Source organism: Nerophis lumbriciformis, linkage group LG11 (assembly GCF_033978685.3).
Source record: "Nerophis lumbriciformis linkage group LG11, RoL_Nlum_v2.1, whole genome shotgun sequence".
In the NCBI taxonomy this organism is placed as follows: Eukaryota; Metazoa; Chordata; class Actinopteri; order Syngnathiformes; family Syngnathidae; genus Nerophis; species Nerophis lumbriciformis.
In genome coordinates this window covers 18458292-18483857 of record NC_084558.2, presented here as the reverse complement: position 1 = coordinate 18483857, position 25566 = coordinate 18458292, and the positions used below count along the sequence as shown (strand labels likewise).

The 25566-nt window shown below is 39.8% G+C and overlaps 1 protein-coding gene across 12 annotated transcripts in view; it reads right to left on the bottom strand.

The window, feature by feature from the left end:
• LOC133610666 (putative uncharacterized protein MYH16) overlaps positions 1–25566 on the bottom strand; it is a 113656-nt gene that overhangs the window by 14292 nt on the left and 73798 nt on the right. For all 12 annotated transcript variants that reach the window (XM_061967156.1, XM_072914087.1, XM_061967151.1 and 9 more), the window contains 11 exons: positions 25015–25071; positions 15515–15601; positions 14178–14423; positions 13955–14072; positions 7917–8044; positions 7611–7807; positions 7397–7529; positions 7102–7318; positions 2126–2262; positions 741–844; positions 34–226 (listed from right to left, as the gene is read on the bottom strand). In XM_061967156.1, coding sequence (XP_061823140.1) covers positions 34–226; positions 741–844; positions 2126–2262; positions 7102–7318; positions 7397–7529; positions 7611–7807; positions 7917–8044; positions 13955–14072; positions 14178–14423; positions 15515–15601; positions 25015–25071 — 1617 coding nt within the window. The remainder of the gene's footprint in view (positions 1–33; positions 227–740; positions 845–2125; positions 2263–7101; positions 7319–7396; positions 7530–7610; positions 7808–7916; positions 8045–13954; positions 14073–14177; positions 14424–15514; positions 15602–25014; positions 25072–25566) is intronic.

Below are 25566 nucleotides of genomic sequence, written 5' to 3'. Positions count from 1 at the left end.
CGGAGTGGACAAAATATCACGCTGTCATCAAACCTTGATCTGCTGCTGACTCTTTTTGCTGCTCTTGCTGAACTCATTGTTGCTCTTGGTAAGTAGTTCCACTTGAAGCTCCAGTTCGGCGAGATCAGCCTCCAGTTTCTTTCTGAGCTTCAGTCCTTCCGCTCGACCTTTGAGCTCCACATCCAAAGTGGCCTGTAGGGACTCCAACGCCCTCTGATGGCTTTTTCTGACAAAGAAGAAGGAACACGGTCAAAGAGAAGAATGAGGTCATATGAATGTTGGGTATAGGGTTGGGGTTAGGGTTATAGGTTTAAGGTTGGGGTTGGTGTTAGGGTTGGGGCTATGGTTATGGTTATGGTTAGGGTTAGAGGGTTAGGGTTAAGACTAACTAAGACTCTTAGTTAATGGCTTACTGGTTGTATAATAAGGCCATGCAGAATAAGGCATTAATAAGTACTTAATAATGACTAATTAAGAGCCAATATGTTACTAATTTGCATGTTAATAAGGAACTAATTAATTATCAATATGTTCCCCACACTAAAGTGTTACCGAATGTTGTATTTAATCGCAGCCAAGCTGGTTTTGAAGGAAGAAGAAGCGGAATGAGACAGGTCTTACCTCTGCGTTTGAATACATGAAGGGGAAATAAAGGACAATGTTAAAAGCAGAAGAGTTTACAGAACAAAAGAGAGTTAGTGTGATAGATGTGGAAAGTGACATTGAGACATAAAAGGTACCGAGCAGCTTCAGCCTCTTCTTCTTTCTCTTGAAGTCTGCGCTCAAGATCTCCTTTAACTTGAGACAACTCCAGCTGCAGCCTCAGCAGCTTGGTTTCTTCCGCCTAAACCCAGATTAATGCAACTTCATTACTGTAAAGTGATGTGAAGAAACAATTTAAAAATGGTGTGTCCTTTAAAGGGGTCAAATTCAGATGTTTTACATTTAAAGCACTTCCTTGTGGTCTACACAACATTTAATGGTTTGGTCAAACTTTTGCAGAGATTATGTTTTACAGTCAATCTTAGTGGAGGTTAATTGGTGTCTTTATTACACTGAATTTATTTAACTGAATGTTTTGCATTTGAATTTTGTGAACTGATTTATTTTACATCAATTTATGACACCTCATTGGCTGGTTCTAAAACAGGATAATCTGTTTTAGTTTTAATTTACCGGAAGTAAGTCTTGTTTTTTGAAGCAGCAAATTTTTCAGCACATAATTTTTATACACTGATTTTTTTTACACTGAATATTTATACACTGATTTTTTTTACACTGAATATTTATACACTGAATTTTCATACACTGAATTTTTTTACACTGAATATTTATACACTGATTTTTTACACTGAATATTTATACACTCATTTTTTTTACACTGAATATTTATACACTGAATTTTAAAACACTGAAGTTTTATACACTGAATATTAATACACTGTTTTTTTATTAAACTGTCAGCATCATTTGATGTAAAAAAAATTTTGTTCACAAAATTCAAATGCAAAAAACTCAGTTACATATATTACATAAAGCTTTCGTAATAACGACACAAGTGAACCTCCATACATCTTCAAGCTGCTTTCTGGCCGTTTCTTCAGAATGCGTCGTTTTGTGGGCGGTCTTATTTACGTGGCTCCACTTAGACTGCGTCTTATCCCTATCAGCCATGTTGTTATCAGCCATGCGTCTTTTCCCTATCAGCCATGTTGTCGTTTTTAGCGCTTCCATAGCGAGTCTACTAACAGCTATACGTTTGAACTATACGCTACTTTGTATTAGAAATGGCAACAGCGGAGGATGCATGTGCATGTATGAGCCAGTCTGCCCCACAACAAGAGGGTAGCAAAAAACGTTTAGCTTATTGACTACAGCACGGACTACACTGGTGAACACGCGCAAGGCACTTTGGGTAAATTTCAACCATATATGGATAATCCGCTAACGTCACACACAGCAAAAATGTCACAAAATGAGCAAATACCGAACAGCTCGTTTGGCGAAGTATGAAGGAAGGCAAGATTGTTATCTCTGCAATGCCTCTATGGTTTGATTTCAAATGTTCTTACCAATAAGTAAGAAAAGTTTAAGTCATCATTCTGCACTTGCTGTATGACCGTACCTCTAAAGCTGCTTCTGACTCCTCCAATGAAGCTTGTAACTCCTCTTTTTCCATCTCAATCTTCTTCTTTGCTTTCTGCAGTTCGTGGACATTCTTGCCTCCATCTGAGAGCTGGTCTGTGAGGTCGATAATCTCTTCTGTAAAAAAAAAAAAAAAAGGAAGTCATTAAGTAAGTTATGCTTTTCTGGTACTACTCAATAGTTTGCCTTTAAAATTTAGGTTTTTGTCATCCACTACTGCACCAGATCCAGTATGTCAGAAGTCATCTCAGAACAGACTGTATTTGACTTTAAAGGTTCAATTCTATTAATCAAGTCAATTGAAATACTGTATTGCTGTGTCAGTAAATGTAATTCATGTCTTTTGTTGACTGAATTTGAAAGAAAAACAAATGAAAATGAATAGGAGACATACATTAGTAAGACAGTGTAGTTTACTGGTGTCCAATGTTAGGAAAGGTACTTCCAAAATAAGATATATTTTAGCTACTGTCATTAGGCTTATAATATAGACAACTCACAAAAGTTAAGGATATTAAATGGCAGGTGCAATTTCATGATGAAGCTGAAATGTACTATAACCTCTAAACTTATGAATGTGTATGACCAACAATATTTCTGCACTTGTTGCACAACTTGCTTTGAATTCAAAACCAGTGTGTCAACGTTAAATTGACCAATACATTTGTCACGGTTTACCTGACACTTGAAACGTGACAAATATTTTGAAATGTTTTTTGTGGCAATTCAGACTTTGACCACAGTGTCGGTTGCTATTTAGAGTGGCACTTTCCATCATTTTCAGCAGACTGCATTGCAAAATTATTTTGACATGATGAGACCAATATGGAACAGGAGGGAAGTAGCTCAGGAGCTTAGAGTACACTATTACAGTATACAGGTTGCAACAGAGATACAGAGACAATGTAAGAAAAATGCTTACATTATGCTTTTCTGTGAACATTTTGAACAATCTTGGGATTATTTCCGTTTCTTGTTGGAGAACAGCAAGGTGTACAAAAAGAACCGAAACAATGAATAGTTGGGACATGTGAATTCAAACATTTAGACAAGGTCACATAAAGGTTATAGTGTACGACAACATTTCCAACAAAGCAGGCACTACACATGATATCAATCAGGGATCTCCCGATCAACATCAGACCCGATTTAAAGTTCCGATCCGACACTTTGACAAAAAATGATATAGCTGAAAATGTATGTTTTATTACAATTAACTAAAGCATCTACAATAACACCTTTTTTTAAAAAAAAAAAAAGCTTATTTAATTAAGAATTTGCTAGTATTGTTGTAAATCAGAGGATTTATTAAATTTGTGGTGTTGAAAAAAGCAAAAATTATTATTGGCTCCCATTTTAATCGTTTACGTTTGGCCCTCAAAACATTACTATATCCAGAGGCTTCAATCAATCAATCAATCAATCAAATTTTATTTATATAGCCCTTAATCACAAGTGTCTCAAAGGGCTGCACAAGCTACAATGACATCCTCGGCTCAGATCCCACATCAGGGCAAGAAAAAACTCAACCCAATGGGATTACAATTAGAAACCTTAGAGAGGACCGCAAGGTTATTAGTCCCTCTCCCATATAATTGATACAACAAAAAACAACAACCAAAAAAGACATTTGGAATACTAGGATAAAAAACAAGACGGAAGGATCTTCAGTTTGGACCTCGTGACGTCCCTAAATGATTTTTTTTAAACCTTTAACATCCAAACTGTAGCTGGTAATATCACGTGCAGTATTGTTTTTGAATTACCGTAAGTGAAACTATTCAAAGTATTCGAATGGTTGGAATCTGCGCTTTTGAGTGATACACGGGTTATTACCGGAATCATAGGGACGATGTTGCAGCTGCTACAGGCAGACAAGACACGAAGCACAGTGGGCGAAGTTTGTTCACAGAAAAGCCAGCACATGACGCGAGTGTCAGGGACAGATGTGAACGCATATTTCTACAACAAAGTTCTGCATAAAAGTGGTATTGTATCAGATTGTGGATGTTTTTTTTATCCTTGGCTGTTGCTATTTTGCCACGTTTGTTGCCTTTTTGTTGTATATTTGTTGTATTTTTGTTGTATTTTTACTTAATTGTAAAATATGTCGATTGAGGAAGTGGTCTGAGAAGTAAAAGAGCAGCAACGTTCATAAATTAATATTTAGATTTGTTAGGTAATATTGTAATATTGATAATATTAGACACACACAAGCCCCCAGATGCATTTTTTTCTACAAAACCCAAAACCAGTGAAGTTGGCACGTTGTGTAAATTGTAAATAAAAACAGAATACAATGATTTGCAAATCCTTTTCAACTTATATTCAATTGAATAGACTGCAAAGACAAGATACTTAATGTTCGAACTGAGAAACTGAATTTGTTTTTGCAAATAGTAATTAACTTAATGATTATTTAATCGCAGCAACACATTGTAAAAAAGTTGGCACAGGGGCATTTTTACCACTGTTACATGGCCTTTCCTTTTAACAACACTCAGTAAACGTTTGGGAACTGAGGAGACCAATTTTTGAAGCTTTTAAGTTGGAATTCTTTCCCATTCTTGCTTGATGTACAGCTTAAGTTGTTCAACAGTCCGGCGTCTCCGTTGTCATATTTGACGTTTCATAATGCGCCACACATTTTCAATGGGAGACAGGTGTGGACTACAGGCAGGCCAGTCTAGTACCCGCACTCTTTTACTACGAAGCCACACTGTTGTAACACGTGCAGAATGTGGCTTGGCATTGTCTTGCTAAAATAAGCAGGGGCGTCCCTGAAAAAGATGTTGCTTGGATGGCAACATGTTGCTCCAAAACCTGTATGTACCTTTCAGCATGGTACCTTCACAGATGTGTAAGTTACCCATGTCTTAGGCACTAATACACCCCCATACCATCACAGATGCTGGCTTTTGAACTTTGCGCCTATAACAGTCCGGATGATTCTTTTCCTCTTTGGTCCGGAGGACACGACGTCCACAGTTTCCAAAAAACAATTTGAAATGTGGACTCAGACCACAGAACACTTTTCCACTTTGCATCAGTCCATTTTAGATGAGCTTGGGCCCAGAGAAGCCGACGGCGTTTCTGGTGTTGTTGATAAATGGCTTTGGCTTTGCATAGTAGAGTTTTAACTTGCACTTACAGACATAACCACGAACAGTAGTTACTGACAGTGGTTTTCCTTTACACACTGATGTCGGGTTTTGATGCAGTACTGCCTGAGGGATCGAAGGTCACGGCCATTCAATGTCGGTTTTCGGCCTTGCGGTTTATGTGCAGTGATTTCCCCAGATTCTCTGAACCTTTTGATGATATTACGGACCATAGATGGTGAAATCCCTAAAATCCTTGCTTTAGCTCATTGAGTAATGTTGTTCTTAAACTGTTCAAAAATCTGCTCACGCATTTGTTCACAAAGTGGTGACCCTTGCCCCATCCTTGTCTGTGAATGACTGAGTTGTTGGAAGCTGATTTTATACCCAATCATGGCACCCACTTGTTCCCAATTAGCCGATCACCTGTAGGATGTTCCAAATAAGTGTTTGATGAGCATTCCTCAACTTTCTCAGTCTTTTCTGCCACTTGTGTCAGCTTTTTTGAAACATGTTGCATCAAATTCCAAATGAGCTAATATTTGCAAAAAATAACAAAGTTTACCAGTTCGTACGTTAAAATATCTTGTCTTTGCAGTGAATTCAATTGAATATAAGTTGAAAGGGATTTTCAATTCATTGTATTCTGTTTTTATGTACGATTTACACAAAGTGCCAACTTCACTGGTTTTGGGTTTTGTATACATGTGGCCCTCTGAGTAAAAATAATTTCCGAGGTCTGATTTACATACGTACAAGACAAGGTGTCAATATTATCGACATCCGGATCGATCACCCCGACTTTACATCGAAGCTTTAGCAGTTAGCCCAGTGTGTGTAGCATGTTTAACCATATTTTTTTCCTCTCATCCACCAGTGATGATGCTACTTGAAAGAAAACGTTTATTTTCCGCCACGGTTTCCGACTGTGGATAGACGACGCGTTAGTTGCAGCATGCTCTCAAATTCGAGCCAATGTTCAGGCAAAACACGCTCCCACCTAGAGTTCATGTAACTCTTGGCCCCCGATCCGATCCCATTAAAAAAAACGTGAACAAAAAAAGAAAGCGTTTATTTGCCGAGTGTTACGTTTTTAACATATACCAAGAATGAGTCACATCACCACCAAACAGTGATGGTATGTTACTGTATGATTGACATACAGTCAGACTTAAACCAAAATCTAACGCAGAATCCTAGAACTGTGGTAAACTTACCACTAGTGGTACACAGGCTTCATCTAGTGGTAAACCAAATAATCACTTTATTAAAGTACAGTGTTTTATTTGTCTATATGCAAACACAGTGTTACTTTTCAAACTGTGTGTAATGTTACAGTGGCCCAAAAAAAAAATATATATACTTGTTTAATAAAACCTCTGCCTTTTTTAAAATTAATACTTAGGGCTATTAAGCTACTGTATTTTAATGTTAATCATTATGGTGGTACTAGAAGAGCCAAGTGTTTTCTGAGGTGGTACTTGGAGAAACATGGTGAAAAAGAACCACTGATCTAATGCATACATGTTGTCGGAGTTAAGACAATGGCAGATGATTTTAAAATGTGTATACTTTTTAATAGATTGATTGCAATGGGTAACATATACTGAAAATATATTAATAATACATGTATAATTTTTATTCCTATTCTGTGTTGTGTTTTATGTTGCACGGTTGCACCAACAAAAATTCCTAGTTTGTGAACCCGTTCTCAAACAATGGCAATAAAAACGATTCTGATTTTGATTCTGATTCTGACATGTAATTACTTATACAACATGTAACTCCCAACACTTTTGGTATGCCATAAATGGTTGTCATATAAGAAATATGTGAGGCAGATGTATTAATGTACCTTTGTGAGCCTTGTTCTCCCTTCGAAGAGCCTCCAGCTGCTCCAGAGACTCTTCGTGCACCGTCTTGACTTTAAAAAGCTCGTCAGCATGTTGTCTACTCTCCTTCTGGCAGTTCTCAACCTCGGCTACCAGTTCCTCACACTTCTGTTTCCAGTCGCTCAGCTGCTTCTCCAGCACCCGCTGCTTCTTATCAAGAGCTTGTCCACAGTTACAAGCCTAAAATGGAAAACACGATGTATGTTTCTCTTTTCTAATCAAAGGTGTTTATAGGGAAAAAGTAGACCTGTACTTTACCTTCTCCAGGTCGATGCACAGCTCCTCCACCTCTCCCTGGAGCCTCTGTTTGGTTTTCTCCAGAGAGGAGCACTTAGCCTGTGTAGCTTCCACTGCTTCCTCAGCCTCTTGCAGCCTCAACACCAGCTTCTTTCTGTGGCACAAGCATCATTTGGACCGCTGGAACTCAATGCTCAAATGACTGTGACTGCCAGAATCCACTTTCTTGACCTACTTGGTTTCCTCCAGCTCGTCAGCATTTTGGATGGCGTCCGCCTCGTGTTTCGTCCTCCAGTGTGTCACCTCACTGTTGAGCTTGGAGATGAGCCTCTGCAGCTCCTGCTTGCTCTCCTGCTCCTCCTCCAGCTGCTCCTTGAGCACCTCACACTCCTGCCGCATTGAGCTCAAACTTCCGCCGACTGCCTGCTTACACTGGCAACCGTGGGACACCGCGTGTTGGGTGTTGCTTTTGCTTCTCATAGCGCCACAATAAATACTTAATTTCCCTTTATTTTCACAGTTTCAGTTGTGTTACACTAACTTTGACCTCCTCCTCCAGCTGCTTCTTCAGTTCCTCCAGTTGAGATAGGAGGAGAGTCTTGGTGCGGCTGAGCTGGCTGGATCTGCTCTCGGCCTCCTCCGACCGGCGACCCATGTCTGTATTGTCAGCTAGTGGGGCACATTAAACAGTTGACTTTTTGACAAATTGTACATTTACTGGATTATTTTTTTTCCATTATTGTCAAACCTGCAAAATAACAAAAAATTGACTATTTTAGACTGAGATTGCATTAAAGAGATCGACACTATCCCTCAACTCTGGGCTGTCCAAAATACTGCAATTGCACCACATACCTGTGCTAGTATCAATTTTCATGCACTCTTTTCTACGTATTTTTCATAGCAGTAGTATTTTACTGCTTTCTGCATACGGCTGTGGGTCACATGTACCATAAGTGGTTTATGTAACAATATATTATTGACTCTACCAGGCATGTGCAAAGATAGACCCCTGGTGGTGGTCAAGCGTTTGCCCTTTTGCCCTGCGTGAGAAAATGACCATTTTCAGCTGGAGGCCAGTTTTTTTTCAGTTAGTTTAAAAATATAAATTATTCTCTGTCTTTAATTCCACGCAAATATATTTTATTATCTGACAGGACATACTGTACAGTCACGATCAAAAGTTTACATACATTTGTAAAAGAATATAATATCATGGCTGTCTTGAGTTTCCAATATTAAAATTATAGAGTGATTGGAGCACATACTTGTTGGTCACAAAAACATTCATGAAGTTTTTTTTTTAATGAATTTATTATGGGTCTACTGAAAATGTAACCAAATCTGCTGAGTCAAAAGTATACATACAGCAAAGTTAATATTTGGTTACATGTCCCTTGGCAAGTTTCACTGCAATAAGGCGCTTTTGGTAGCCATCCACAAGCTTCTGGTAAGCTTCTGGTTGAATTTTTGACCACTCCTCTTGACAAAATTGGTGCAGTTCAGCTAAATTTGTTAGTTTTCTGACATGGACTTGTTTCTTCAGCATTGTCCACCCGTTTAAGTCAGGACTTTGGGGAGGCCATTCTAAAAACCTTAATTCTAGCCTGATTTAGCCATTAATTTACCACTTTTGCCGTGTGTTTGGGGTCATTGTCCTGTTGGAACACGCAACTGTGCCCAAGACCCAACCTCCGGGCTGATGATTTTAGGTTGTCCTGAAGAATTTGGAGGGAATCCTCCTTTTTTTATTGTCCCATTTACTCTCTGTAAAGCACCAGTTCCATTGGCAGCAAAACAGGCCCAGAGCATAATACTACCACCACCATGCTTGACGGTAGGCCTTGTGTTCCTGGGATTAAAGCCCTCACCTTTTCTCCTCCAAACATATTGCTGGGTATTGTGGCCAAACAGCTATTTTTTTTGTTTCATCTGACATCACATGGACAAAGATAAGACCTTCTGGAGGAAAGTTCTGTGGCTTGGAAACTCAAGACAGCCATGACATTATGTTCTTTACAAGTGTATGTAAACTTTTGATCGCGACTGTATATTTGAGTTCTTGTCAGGTTTCCCTAAAAATTGCTTGACGACAGTCACAAGCCAATAATGTAGGACAGTTATTTTCAAACTGTAGTACGTGTCCGATTAGTGGTATGCACGCTCCATCTAGTGGTATACCAAAAGAATCAGTTGATTGAAGTACAGTGTTTATTTTCCTATATTCAAACACAGTGTTACTGTTCAAACTGTATGTAATGTTACAGTGGTCCAAAATATCAAATATACTTGTTGGATAAAACATCTGCCTTGTTTTTAAGGAATACAACAAGACAGTATTTTATTGTTGGTCATTAAGGTGGCACTTGAAGAGTCAAGTTTTTCCTGAGGTGGTTAAAAAAAAAGGTTGAGAACCACTCAATTACAAATGGCTGCAGCCTAAAGTACTCTTCTTCTCTCCTCTGACACACAGCATCAGACATATGGGTAAAAATAGCATTTGTGCAATTCCCTGACATTGTCTGGTGCAAAATTAACCACAAAATTAGCTTAGCTGAAAACGTAACATCGCTACTGGTCCGACATTTTCTAAACAAAATAGCATTGGTGGTAATAGCATTGTCCAGATGTTTACTGTCATTTGTCATGTTCAATATATGGGGAATTTCCCGTTTTTTTTTTAATTTATCACAAATCGCTGTAAATCAGTTTAAAAATTTATTTTTTTTCAACTTAAGACAAGCCTTGGCCAATGCTCCAACTCAAATTCATTGTTTCACAAGAACCAGCCAAGGTAGCTCGACAGGCAAATAATTTCACAACAGTTTACTGTTCTACAAGTGAGTCAAGTTCAATAGTTTTCATTAAAGATATTGATGTATGATGTATTGTTGAGATGAAAGGTGGGTCTTAAGTTGAGCTACGACAGTCTGGTGAGATGTATTGTGGTCTCTGCGGGTCATGTCCTTTCTTGGTTTTGTTGCTGTTCTACGTAGTTTTAGTGTATTGTTGCCAGCACCCCTAGTCCTCCTTTGTTTACGTTGTTGCTATTTGTGTCTGTTTTTGTTTATTGATTAGTGACGCCACCTGCTATCACCACTAATCAGTCCCCTTGATTTTTCCAGTTCACCCTGCCCTCCTCGCGGGTCCATTGTTCACTAAACGCGGCTGTTTTGTTGTTGGTTTCTCGCTACCTACGTTTAAGTCTATGCTCTAAGCACGATGCTAGGTTTAGCCTCGAGCTACGCTTTAAGTTTTACTCCACACTATGCTACTAAGTTTTGCTATTTTGCCCTGTGTATTAAAGTGGAAAAAAAACTCTTCTTACATGCACACTGCCTGCTATCCTCCGCATCTTTTGGAATCGCAAACGCCTCACGATGCCAGCGTACAACAATATTTCTATTATTATAATTTATTCATTTATTTACAGACAGACATAGTTTTGTATGTCATTATTGATTCTTTTGTTAATATCATAGTCCGTTCTGCAAAAAGGTCATCCCAAGAAGCACACAGCTTATGGACAGGGACCCACAGTTAAAATATACATCATCATATAATATACAAAATACAATACATTTCAAAGTCTACCCACCAAATACCCATTTACAATTTCATTTATAAATAAAAAAGGAATCTTTAATTCACCAAATCAGTCTCAACATTCTATTATTCAAATTTGACAAAAGGTTGCATCTTAAAGATCCGCGATAATCTCATCATACATACAGAGGTTAAGACCAAAATTATGCGACTAATGTGAATTCCTCAGACATAAGGGGTGTGCTAAATGTACTAAGCATAACGTCGCAATAAATTTAGCTTAAAACGCTTTTTAAAAATGTTTAAAGAATGATGATGGTGCTGATATGATTCAAATCTGTCAGAAACCATAAAAATAATAAATGTGTTGCTATATAAATTGAAAAGATCCTGCTGGGATTTTTGTAATAATAATTGTATGACAAATTTTTGCCATGGATGCCCTTTTTTCTGACTTGAGCATTTGTCCCCCAAAAACGCTTGTGCAAGTCCCTGGACGTAATGCACTTGGAACCCTAGATGATCTGATACTAGACGTAGAACTGTGTAATACCTGGCTTTGCCAATGGAAAAGTAGGTACTGTGCAGTGGTAAAGTGAAATTAGATCACTATGTGGCCTGGAGCCCATATTTTCCTCAACAGTCTGTCAGACTACACTGTTCTGTGCAGTCAAAAAGGCTGAAAAACCCCAAATTAATGGATAATGGCTGGTTTTTCCAAAAATGTGAGTTGCAGCACTCTTGAAACCATGCTTATGTTTGACACTATTTTGAAATTCTACCAGAACCAAATGGTGACCGAATGGAACGTATCCATCCATCTCTCTATCAATCTTGGATGGTGGTGGCAGCTGTGTAATCAGAGGTGTCCAGACTTATACTGACCAGGAAATTCTGATCACCCCTCTCACATTCTAAATGGAAGTCCAGCACCTACAAATTAGAGGCTACTGCTCGTTGAAAAGACATCCCTCCCTATACAAAGATCACGCGTTGTGTGTAGGGCCCCACCACCAGTGGGGGCCCCATTTTGTGTGAAGAGGCGCACGTGAAAATGTTAATTAATGATTGACAGGGTGCTTCATATTAGATTTTAAATACAATTCTGATTAGGGCCCCAATTTAGCCAGGGGCGGTCCTGTTTTTTGTTGAAAAGGATGGATTGCTGTTTGGGGCAAAGATTCACCTCCCCCTGCTCGAGGGTTCAAGTGCAGTTTCTTGGGGTCAAGTGGTACATGACAATCGGCCCAAACCTACTTATCAACATTGCAGCACCGGCGTGTGACCGCCCATATCGAGGCGGTCATTATTCTCTGTGTGTTGATGACTTAGTTCACATTTCCCAGAAGTGCCTCGACATAAAATAGGAAAACAAAAAAATCTTCACTTGAAATTCACCGTCTCAAGATCGTACAGTCTGTGTATTTGATCATGGATCGTGGCTTTAAACTTTTGACCGCGGCGGCAGCCACGATGCTCGCTGCCACCAGGCGTGTGTGTAACATTTCTTTCAGAATAAAAACTCCACTATAGTCAGATAGTATCATAGTCATTTAGGGGCAGCATGGCGTAGTGGGTAGAGCAACCGTGCCAGAAACCTGAGGGTTGCAGGTTCGCTCCCCGCCTCTTACCATCCAAAGAATCGCTGCCGTTGTGTCCTTGGGCGGGACACTTCACCCTTTTCCCCCAGTGCCACTTACGCCGGTGAATTGAATGATGAATGACAGGTGGTGGTCGGAGAGGCCGTTGGCGCAAATTGCAGCCACGCTTCCGTCAGTCTATCCAGGGCAGCTGTGGCTATGAAAGTAGCTTACCACCACCAGGTGTGAATGAATAATGGGTTCTACATGTAAAGCGACTTTGGGTACTTAGAAAAGCGCTATATAAATCCCAGGTATTATTATTATTATTATAGGTATTAGTAATGCAGTTATTCCCTCTAAAAGACGTTTCACAATGTTTTTTTAAAACATTTAGTTTGATCTTTGAAAAACATTACTGTGTGTGTCTGTTGCGATGCCATCCCTGGGGACTCGAGAGTATCGTGACAACACTGCATTTATTTGATTGATCTTTTTATTGAACCCTTTTGTTGTTGAAAGTATCATTTGTAGAAAGCTTAAAAAAACCTTTAAAAACAATGTTTTTAAATTTTTGGAATAATTAATTAATTGATTAACTAATTATATTTAATTGAAATAGATTGTCTATGGGTTGCTTTATCAAAATGGTATCATCTGTTGAAAATTCCAGGAAATATGGAAGTTAAAGATATTTTTTTGTTAATTGGAATGTCGCTACTTAAATTAACTACCGTATTTTTCGGACTATAAGTCGCAGTTTTTTTCATAGTTTGGCCGGGCTCCAGTGCGACTTATGTATGTTTTTTTCCTTCTTTATTATGCATTTTCGGCAGGTGCGACTTATACTCCGGTGCGACTTATACTCCGAAAAATACGGTATATAATTAAAATGAATCATCCATTTTCTACTGCTTGTCCTTTTTGGGGTTGCTGGGGGTGCTGTAGCCTATCTCAATCAAGTTAAAAAAAATTTCATTAAGTGATTTTCTTTGAGATATCAAACTAACCATTTTTTTTTAATTTCATCCATTTTTGACAAATAATAAGGGAGCTATGATGTTGTGGAGTTCACTTTCCAAAATGTATGTCACACATTACTCTGTCTGAATGGATAATCCAGGACAAAAAAGCGACTGATTTTTTAACTTCAACAATTAGTATCTCCATTAATATTTGGCCTATCACAATAGTTCAAGTACCATTGGAAAGCTTATTTGTAGGTTTTTGCATTTAAATCAAGTATTTTTTTTTAGATATTTTGATGTATTTTGTAATTTTTTGTCACGTACCTACTACAGTTTAGAGGGCTCTGCTAGTATTACAAGTTGTCAGTATTTATCAACAATGGGCCATCTATTGAATATATCAAACAATCAAGGTATTAAGAAATAGGTCACTTATTCTAGACTATGTTTGGATTTAAATCAAAAGGGCTCCACCATTTGTGTACCTGTGAGTCTGTTCTTGATCACAGTGAGCTCAGTGAGAGTCCGCTGCAGGTCATCTCCTCTCCGGTTAGACTCAGAGAGCTGCTCTTCCAATTTCTTCATCTGGCCATCTGAGGACATCTGCAGCAGCACATCCAAACCAACATGTGCCATTCATTTGTCACACAGGCATAGAGCTCAAGTTACTGTTTGAAACTCTTTTTCCATGTCCCCCAGCATCCCAACCTTGGCTTTCTGCAGACTGTCTAGTGAAGTGGAGAGGTCGTCTACTTCCATCCTCAGGTTTTGCTTCTCTTTTTCCAACTTGGCCCTGGCCCTCTGCAGAGCCTCACACTGTTCACTGAGCTCTGCCATGACGTCCCCGTGACGCTTTCTCAACGTGGCGGCCAGCGTCTCAGACTGGACCGTTGACTCCTCCAGGTCTCGCCTCAGACGCTGGAGCTCTGCTTCTCTCTTCCTGTTCACCTCCATCTGTTGATCAAACATCACTCTTTCATTACAATTATTGCATGGATGTGGTTAAAAAATGGGATTAACAATTGCAGAACATGTCTAGGTTAAACTCCCCAAATAATTTGTTTTTTTTTTGAGAAAAATCATTTTTTTAAATGTATTATTTTTTTATTTTTTTTCAAAAATGTCCCAACAAATTCAATAATATTAAGTGGCCATAATATAAATTTAAATAGTCAAATAACTATGGACTGGACTCTCACATTATTAACTAGATCCACTCGACGTCCATTCCACCGGTCGCCCAAAGGGAGGGTTCCCAACATCTGCGGTCTACTCCGAGGTTTCTCATTGTGCCCATTGGGTTGAGTTTTTTTCTTGCCCTGATGTGGGATCTGACCCGAGAATGTAGTTGTGGCTTGTCAAGCCCTTTGAGACATTTGTGATTAAGGGCTATCTAAGTAAACTTTGATTAATTGATTGATTGACCTCTCCATGTTCCAAAATACTAGTGCCGTTTCAGAAAGCCAAAACGTGAGCCCTCATTGACGCCCTCTGATTATGCAAATATCATGTTGTTACAAGCATAGTCAAGAACAACCATTTCCCAGTGCTTCTTTTTTTTGTTTTTCTGGCAAACATTGTGAGTTTTGTTGCTTTCATTGAGCAGGAAAATGTTTTGTATGTGGTGCCATAACATTTTATCTGAGGAATGAAAGAAAATTCAATACATCTGTTTCTTGAAATCATAAACATCATGTTCATACAGCTGGACTGCTGATGGCCAGATGGCCACAGGGCTAACACATAGCATTAAAAAGACCCCAAAACACCTACGAATTATGATTGATGTTTATATAAAATCATGTTCAATGCAAAGACTTAACCACCGAGCATGTGAATCAGCTAACAGTAAGAACACAAATGGATTCTTTAACATTGCTATTCATCCTATGTGTCAATGGCAGAATGTTAAAATGTCACTTAAAATTGCACTTAAAGTTAAAGGTTTCAAGTGAAAGTTTATATTCTAATTATGAGGAAAAATAGCTTTTACAGGTATTTGACCTTTTTTAAGGGTTCTGCTGTATGTCTACATGCAGTTTTACCTGAGAGGTGGAGAACCCTCCTGCTTCCTCCAGTCGATCTGTGAGATCTTCTAGTTCTCTGCTTAGATCTGCTCTCTGCTTCTCCACCTGTCAAACCAATTTCAATAAATGACATTTTACCCAACATCCTGCTAAAACACATCCAAACTGTTTGTCAGCTGACTTTGGTAGAACCAGCATGGGTTCAGTTTCTACTCAGTGAGTTTGAATGGTTGTTTCTTAAAGTTATGTGCAATGTGCGCCTTTCACCCAAAGTTGCAGTAATCATTTTTAATCTCATTGGTAATTCACCATGTTTTCTCCTTTTTCAAGACAGGACACTCCTGTACTCGCATGAACTGTCAAGTTTAGCACCACTTAACAAGAGTGGAATAAGGTAACTTTGAGATGTTTTGTTTCACCATGTTTCTTGGTTACAACACACTCCCATACATTTTTGCACAAAAAGAAAATGAGTAGTAATCGTTATGTCTCCCAAGCTTGAGACAGGCTATTCTGGTGGCAGTGTGTCAAAGAAAAGGAAAGTGAAAAGTGAAGTAAAATTGGGCACAACAAAATTGTCAAAGTGGAAAAATGCCAACCAATACTGGCCTACTTTAAACCGTTTGACTGTTGCGACAATCATCAAGGATAAAGATGGTACCTTTGAACAGGGATCTGATGCTACGGAATTGACAGTGATAACTAGTCAGTGTATTGGTCTCACTATTGAGACGACCTCCTCCAAAAAAGCCTATCATAATTGTGAGAATGTCAAGAATTATTCATCCGCAATTTTTACGTCTGTCTTTACCTCCCACATTTTTGATTCGATTCATACCATTCCACTTTGAAAATGTGCAGCTCATCCACGCATGCTGCCATTTTTAATTTTACAATAATTTAGAGGAAATCCACATTTTCCACATTCCTTAACATATTTAAAACATTCCACCACCAACACGTTCACATTCCAAACATTTATAATTATAATTCTCAAACTTCCAAAAATCGTATTTTTCCCACTTTTCCATACCACAGTTTCCACTCTTTTTTCTTTTGTCTGCTTTTGTAGATTTTTCACTCAATTTCAACCATTCCTAAGTCAAAATTAAAACTTTCTACTTCCCCTGAACATTCAAATCTCAGATTTCTCACTTTTCTATAAAACATAATCTCAATTATAAAGTATTACTATTTCCGCATTTCACAACTGATTAAAACCCTTCCTAAGTCAAAATCTTCTCGCTACTATTAGAAAATTGTTAGCATGGTAATATTAGCATGTTATATGTTTAAGATAATTGTGCAGCCATACACCTCAGAGTCATATATTTATCTAATTTTGCAGGTACACCTCAGTCATACATTTTGGTACTCCATGCATGCTAACATTAGCACATTTTGCAGGCATACACTTTGTTATTCAACACTATTTGGCTCGCATTTACACATAATGTTTACCGAAATTGTATTTTCTGGTTTAGGTATGAGTTTCTACTTACAATAAAACTAGACTTACAACAACGCTGTCATTGGAACTGAACTTGTAAAGTAAATGTTTTTATCTAACTGTATACACTGTTTAATAGTGTATGTGCACTTTTCAACTATTCCACGTCCATAATATGTTTGTCTGCACAAATGCAGATGTTTTTTCACAATGCTTGTACTCCCAAGCAAAGTGGTCGAAGGTATCCTTTACCTGCTCAAACATGTACATCACACAGCCCACGTGGAGAGAGTTATGGTCTTGGGCCATTACGTGCACAAACAGCTAGCGCTCTAGTTAAAAGCGTGCCTGTCTTTAAACTGATATTTTACAGCTGTTGAGTCGATTTTCAAACTTCAGGCTCCATAAAAAGTTGTAATGTTAGGCCTACTCGATACCAGCAAAGATGCACTTAAAGGCACAACATGTTAAAACATATTAACACCATGAGGCCCTTTTTAGGGTGTACCGCCCCTCCAAGGCTGGTGTATCACCCTTTTTCCACGGTCTGTGTGCAGGTTTCAGTCATCACTATCCTCTTAGTAAACAGTTCTGAAGGACAGCAACACTCACTGCTCTTTATATACTAATAAAGAACCCCAGCTCCTGTTTGAGTCAGGACTTTGCAGGAGCAAAGATGTTCACCCTTTTCGGGCCTGTCCCCACAGAACCATTTTTAGGTGGAAACGGTGAAGATATGTACCATTTCTGCCTTTTATCCCGATGCAAACGGCGTGTTTGGTGATGTGAGACGGAAGTTTTTGAAAACTGGCTCCAGAAGTGGAAAGGTCTGAAAAATCTGGCATTGTCGTTTCCGTGCGGCGAAGGAAGCAGCCAGAGTCCCCTAGAATGAGGACGTCGCCGCCCCGACGGGGAGAAAACACGTGCAACAGCTGTCAACAACAAAGCTGTGACTGTGATGTGCAGTAGTTACTACTATTAGCTCTTTGGCAGCAATACTTTGTCATCTAAAAACTACACATGCACGATAATAATAATACACACGTCATATTATTTTAAATACAAAAATGTTGTTTGTCTCCTTTGCTATGTACTACTACTGCTAACACCAGTGTTTCACCGTTATATACTGTACTTTTATGTACTTTATGTATTTTAGGACGTTTAATATTGTAACTTTTGTTAAGTATTGAATGAGAACAAGACCATGTTGGTTAATTGTATGTGTGATGTAAACAATGACAACTATTTTCTTACCTTATATGAATGGACACGATTGACGTTTTAAAAAAGTGCACATACATTATCAAACAATAAAAGACTACATTATGAATCTATATGAACACAATTCAACATTCTCTTCTTTAATTTCCCATTTGCGTGCACCTCCTTCGAATACTCCTTCGAAAAATGGATTGCGTTTTTTATTTTGCTCATTTAACAGATGCAATCCTCTGCGCATAAGCTTGGAGATCAGCTTTGAGTTAGCATGTGTAGATCGAGTTTGCACATGATTTAATACACGCAAATCTAGTACATCGGCACAAAATGCCTTTTTTGCCTCTTTTCATCCTTTGTTTTTGTTGTGTTCTGTGGACTGCACCCTAACATTCCATTTTGAACTCTCCATTTTTTTATTTTCATCAATTCCCTTTTAAATCAAGCACCTGTATGCAATGTTACTGTTATCGCTTTTTGCTCTCCACAGCACCTACAGGCCCAAAATCCATCCACCCATCCATTTTCCTCCGCTTATCCGAGGTCGTGTCGCAGGAGAAGCAGCCTTAGCAGAGAAGCCCAGACTTCCCTCTCCCCAGCCACTTCGTCCAGCCGGGAGACATAGTCTTCCCAACGTGTCCTGGGTCGTCCCCGTGGCCTCCTACCGGTCGGACGTGCCCTAAACACCTACCTAGGGAGGCGTTTGGGTGGCATCCTGACTAGATGCCCGAACCACCTCATCTGGCTCCTCTCGATGTGGAGGAGCAGCGGCTTTACTTTGAGCTCCTCCCGGATAAGAGAGCTTCTCACCCTATCTCTATGGGAGAGCCCCGCCACCCGGCGGAGGAAACTCATTTCCGCCGCTTGTACTCGTGATCTTGTCCTTTCGGTCATGACCAAAAGCTCGTGACCATAGGTGAGGATGGGAACGTATACCGACCGGTAAATTGAGAGCTTTGCCTTCCGGCTCAGCTCCTTCTTCACCACAACGGATCGATAAAGCGTCCGCATTACTGAAGACGCCACATCGAGCCGCCTGTCAATCTCAAGATCCACTCTTCCCTCACTTGTGAACAAGACTCCGAGGCACTTGAACTCCTCCACATGGGGCAAGATCTCTTCCCCAACCCGGAGATGGCACTCCACCCTTTTCAGGCCCAAAATGTAGATGTTAATAACGCTACTGTCCCTTAACCTTGTAAATATGTTTACTCTTTCTCCCATCTGCATGTTCGCCAGCCAGGTCCCAACAAGTCGAGTATGAAGAACTGTTATTTGTCATGGTTTTACCTTTTGCATCGTTTTCGCCCTGTCTCCTTCAGTAATTTATTTATTTATTGTCTTTTACTTTCTCTGAATGTGCCCCGTCCGTCCCCTTTTGGAACCATGCACTGTCCAGTGCCTCACTCACTTGTTGTACTGTAACCTTTCAAACACGATATAATTCAACACCGAATAGTCACAATTCAACCTAAATTTGGTGTGACTATGGTGTGGTGTATGTGTGTGAACTAGCCAGCATTCCAAGTGGGAAAAGACTCCATGGAAAATAGTGCTGTCTGACAATTGTGTCTCCTGATGATATCTCTCTCCTCTTTGCGAGGCAGAGCTGAACAATAGCGAGCATGTCTTTGGAGGAGATATGCTCTATTTAAGCTGTGGAACAGATAAAAAGGGGCATGTCCCTGCGTGCCTCTTTCACCGTCCGTATGGCATAAGGGAGCTGGTAGGGGGTGGGGGGGCCCGGAGTATCCCCATTAGAAAGACTACCCAGAGTGGGGAGAAGGCAAAGAACACACACCCTCGGGCCTACTGTCATTCTTTTCAACACTCAGCTGAGATAGAGACTTTTTTTCAGTTTTTTGCTGGAACATGCCGTCTTTAAGAGGGGCTGCCAGTGTTGTGTGGCTTAAATACACACATCCTCCAAGAACAACTCGTGTGAAACAACAAGCACTCAGTATATAAGAACCAGGCCTCCGAGCTTTAGGCTTTTTAAAGATTCTCTGAAATGTTGCTGTGGCGCAAAAGGAAGAATAGCAAAAATGTTCATGTTGAAGGCAGGAAAGAATACAAAGAAACAGGCGTGTGTGTAAAAGGGCAAACAAAGATAGTGGGGAAAAAACACCTCTAAGACTATGTCTACACTAAATCGTTTAAATGATAAATAAATGATAAATGGGTTGTACTTGTATAGCGCTTTTCTACCTTCAAGGTACTCAAAGCGCTTTGACACTACTTCCACATTTACCCATTCACACACACATTCACACACTGATGGAGGGAGCTGCCATGCAAGGCGCTAACCAACACCCATCAGGAGCAAGGGTGAAGTGTCTTGCTCAGGACACAACGGACATGACGAGGTTGGTACTAGGTGGGGATTGAACCAGGGACCCTCGGGTTGCGCACGGCCACTCTTCCACTGCACCACGCCGTCCCTACCTTCCTAATTATTCGTTTAACCCCTTAAACGAATAATTAGTTTTTAGCCTAAGCCCCATTTCAGCCACACTAAACCAGCGTTTAAGGTCCCCCTCCTCGGACAAATTTTTACACAGGTAAGTGTGCCGTGTATTTCTTGAATCTCCGGCACTTAGCTTTGTATGGAGTCATTAATTGTTTACAAAGCGAGTTCGGAGAGGGAGTGACACCATAAAGACCACGCTCCACACAGGAAGTGACGTAAGAAAGAATGCCCCACAGTCAGCTTCATAATAAAGCGGTTTCGTATCTCAGAGCTAACCGCTGGAAATATGGAGGCGAGTCATCCAGACATGCCGTTGTTTCTCCTTCTTCTACATGTACGCTTGTGGAAATCACACATGAATACCTTAAGAGAAAGCAGTTGCAGCTATTTGGGATACAACACTTCTCAGACGGCAAGAGAACTTTTGAATGTTGAGGTCAGCTGTGATTCTACTTAGCGAAAAACCTAGTCCATTTGTCCAAAGAGAGTCAACGAGAATGCGAGCTACCGTGGATGTGATAAAAAAGGTAGCTTGTGCTTTGTATTACCTGGCCATCGAGGGAAGACTATGGAAAACGGCGAATGCATTTGGACTGGCAAAGCAGACTGTGTCAGATATTGTCCGCCATGTATGTCGCGGACTCAACGTCTAGTTCCAGAGTATATAAAGTCACCAAAAACGAATGGACAATGAAGGCGAAGGCAAAAGAGTAAGGAGTGTCCTGACCAGATATCTAGATCTCTAGATGGATTGTTGTCAAATGTTCTTTGTCACATTGTGTACTTTCGTGTCCAATAAAGATTTGATTAATTTATGATGGATCAGGTGTGATTCACTACAATAGGGCCCCCCAGCACACTGGATTCCAGTTAATTGAAATACCACAACAGTTAATAGTTAAGTTAAATTTAAGAACTTGCACACAAAGCAACACTGGAGGTGACTATGACGTGCACATTTTCCGCGCATGCGTATTAGGTTGCGTTGTGCCGGCGGACGTAGGGGGTTTCAAACGACCATTGTGTGTGTGTGGACACGGATAAGGTTAGGTGGGATTTACCCTGTAAACGGGGCCTGAGGTTAAACACTTCCTGTTGATGGTGGCAACGTCTGCCCTCTCACGCGGATTCACTGATGACACAGCTTTGGGGAAGTAAGTTCACACCTTTGGGAGATATGTGAGTAAACACGTGTTCAGTAGTTCATTAATTTAATTGAATTCAGGCGTTTAATTGAACTTTGACATTCCTTCCAAAAGGAAGTCCTTATGCTTGTGTTCGGGGGGAACTAAACAAGCTGCTGTCCATTGATCGCTAGCAGAAGCATTTGTCATGATCCGTCATTTCAGGTCAGACTTGGTATATTGTTTGTCCTGTGTTGGTATTTAGTCCTTGCCCAGTGCTCCTATTTTTTGTTCCACTTCCTGTTTTCCCTATTGTCAGCCACTTAACCTCTTGCTTAAGTTCTGATTTAACACACCTGCCTTTGATTAGTGATTAGGGGACTCACTGATCACTAATCGGAAGGCTTTATATGCCATTTTTATTGCTGTGTAAGTCCCGGTGCACTTCACAGCTGCACTAGATTTTAGGTCACCTGTTTCCGCATCTTGGGGTCACAACTACTGCTACTATGCGTGTTTGTAATAATATTGTTACTTTTCGAGCTACAATGAGAACACTATATCCTACTGCTGTTATCACACTATTAATGTAGATCATGATAACAATTATTTATATTAATTATTGTTTATGGAAATCATGTAGCCATCGGCGTACTGCCCACACACTTGGTGAACATGTTAACACTATGACCTGTCTGTCTGAGAACATACTGATGTATGATTGTTCATCATGACATGTGCCTCACCTGCCTACTCTGACCACATGTCCCTGGGTGGAAACTACTTCATACACAAAACACAGGCAAACCCCTGTTCTATTGGTGGCTGTAACTAGAATTCAGAATTGCACAGACCTTGGCCATGGAAAAAACCATATGTGAATCAGCACCAAATTTTACATACGTCTCTCTCTAAATTTGGCAGGCACAGTTTCGGTCAAAAATGTACAAACATCGTGGGCTTACTTTTTTACCTACTTTGAGTCTTGTTAATTGTTGGGACCCTGCATGGTTTACTTGAATTGTTCAATTTCCAAACTAGAAAAATAACACAACGTTGCCGACGTCTTCAATGATTTTTTGACAGAATGGGTGGCACAATTTATTCGGGATATTCTCAAAATTACACAATCCAAAGTTTCTTCACTCTTAACGAGGTTCCAAGGCTTCCAAAATGTCTCAACGTGACAAGGCAAGGCTCGATAAACTTCTCATGAGTGATGATGATTGACTGGAGTATGACATCATTTGACAATACTCTTTGATCGACCGATACGCAGAACAATATTTGAGTTCAACAACTACAATTTCCAAGATCGTCATTCATAAAAATGTAATGTTATTTGAATACGTCATGAAAGAAGACCCATAATGTTGTCCTCAGATGAAAGGTTAAGAAACAACCCAGTAGCTATCCACAGCTAACTCAGTTTTACCAGTTTTCCATGCACTGAGAGAGTGCAAACCTAGAAAAGAAACATCTGCCTTTGAAATCGACACCCTCAACCTAGACTGAAATTTGTCCAAGTTTGATGGTTGGATGAGACAAAGATTGAGCTACTTAGCCTTAACGAGGCAAAGTATAAAGTATGTAGGAATCAAGATAAGTCTTTCAAACCTAAGAACACTGTACCAACTGTCAAGCATGTAGGTGGTAGCATCATGCTCAGGGACGGTTTTGCTGCCGGTGGAGCTGGTGCACCTCAAACTCAACTTGCACTAAAATCGACAGTTCCAAAACAGCAATGATCACACATATCAAACGGGTTTTAGCTTTAGTTTTAACTTGAACTTCTGGAATAGCCTTTCATTTATTTTTGTATTTTTTTTTATGATTGTTTCATTACATGCTTGTGTTGAATCATTTTCTTATGTCTTTAACTTAGGTGTTAACATATGTATAATTTAGGTATACAGTCTGACTTACACTAAAATTTTAATTGCTGTCTCTGGAACTGTTATATGTCTGCGTCCTGCTGGCTAGTTTGCTGCCCTTTTCTGTTTTTACTTTTTCTGCTGTTTTCAGTTGCCATGGTTCCCAGGGGAAGGCGTGAGGGATTGAGCACAGCTGTTTGCAATTACCCCAGCCTATTAAGACTCACCTGTTGTCACAGGATTTTTCTTCTGTGCTGCAATACAATGAGTCCACGTCCACACAAATGTCAGCTTGCACAGAAGCGGCGGCTCGATGCTCCCCACTAATCTGTACCTTTCTGTGTCATTTATGTCTTTCCACTCTGTTTGGGTCACATTTATGCCACGGAAGTACTACCCACAGCCACCAGGACTTGATAACTATGATGAAGAGAGCATGCAAACTCCACACAAATGTAGATTCGAACCCTCAGTCTCTTGTCTGTGAGGCCAACAGGCTAACAACTAGAACATGGCACTGCCCAAAAATAAACCCTTAAGAGCCTAAAATGAATTTGCCATTATCCTGTTTATGGATTAAGGTAAATGTTGTTGGAAATCCATCCTATCATCATAAATCACAATTAAATTCCAACATGCTGTGTCATGATCCCACATGACAGGTTTGGACTCATAGTTCTTTTCCTGGGTTTCCACCATCATTTCCCCTTTGAGACTCATCATTTATTTGTAGTTATTTGTCACCATGTTTTATCTTTACTCTTGTTTGAAGGAGCAAGAAGTGTACCTGTTTTACTACCTTTGAGCAGTTTTGCTTATCCTTCTTTTTACCGCCTATACCTGTTTGTTTTTTGTGCACTTGCCTGCTGCACTATTTTGTTCATACTACCTGTGTTTTCCCTAATAAGAGGGCTTTATACCTGCACATCACCTTGTTGTCTCTGCACCCTGGGGTCCAGACCAACTACGCCAACAAAGAACGTATCTTGCTGACTTTTATCTTGAGCCACAAAGTTCGAAACTGGATATTTTGGAAGTAGTTTTTTCATTGAAATGAAGAACAAATAAATACGTTCCTTGGCGAGGATAAAAGAGAGGAAAAAGGCTCCTTCTAAACCTTGGGATTGTCATGTACGTTAATCAGGAAGACAAGTTCTCCTCTTTGGGTTTATTGTGGCAGGTGCAGATAGTTTAAGGTGAACAGCAACCGTCTTTTTAAAATCTCCCTTAACCCTGCAACGTCTTTGGCATTAAAATGGAGCCAATCTCTACTATAAACTGCACCAAGCTCCTTATCTGCTGTGCAGCTGACAGACATGTTGAAGGCACATCTGCTCTCTGTTTCATGTGTGGAGAGCAGCGTCTTTAGTTGTTTATCATACCTTCGCTCGGATGGCTCGCTCAGCTTCAAGCTCCTCTTCCAGCTCCTCAATGCGGGCCTAAACAGACATAGTTGGAATGGATTTAAACATCAATAAAGACCATATTTCGAAGATAAGTGGTATCTTCTGCTTTTTCAATGTCTTGTATCACAGTGACGGAGAGCAAAAGGGACGTCCCCTCAGCAGATTGTTTGCTATTCCTAGGGCAGTTCTTGTGTGGTCACTCAGTTTCATACAGTCGGATGTCTTTGGGGATTTGACATGCCTGTGGATTTTTCCTCAGGTAGCAATTTAGAGCAAGAATGTCTGCAGCCACAGTTATTGTTGGTATTCTAACCAAGGGCAGGGTCTACTATGTCCGGTCTGGATAACACTTCTAAAGTTTGAGGAATTTGTCCTTTTTTTTTAACCATTCATTGTTTAATCATAACAAGCAACAGCCAGCAAAATCACAATTAATGTCATAATCACGATACAGTATTAGGACTATACAGGACCTTTAGAATGTATTATAACTTATTTTATAAATCTGACTTTTATAATAATCTCAGT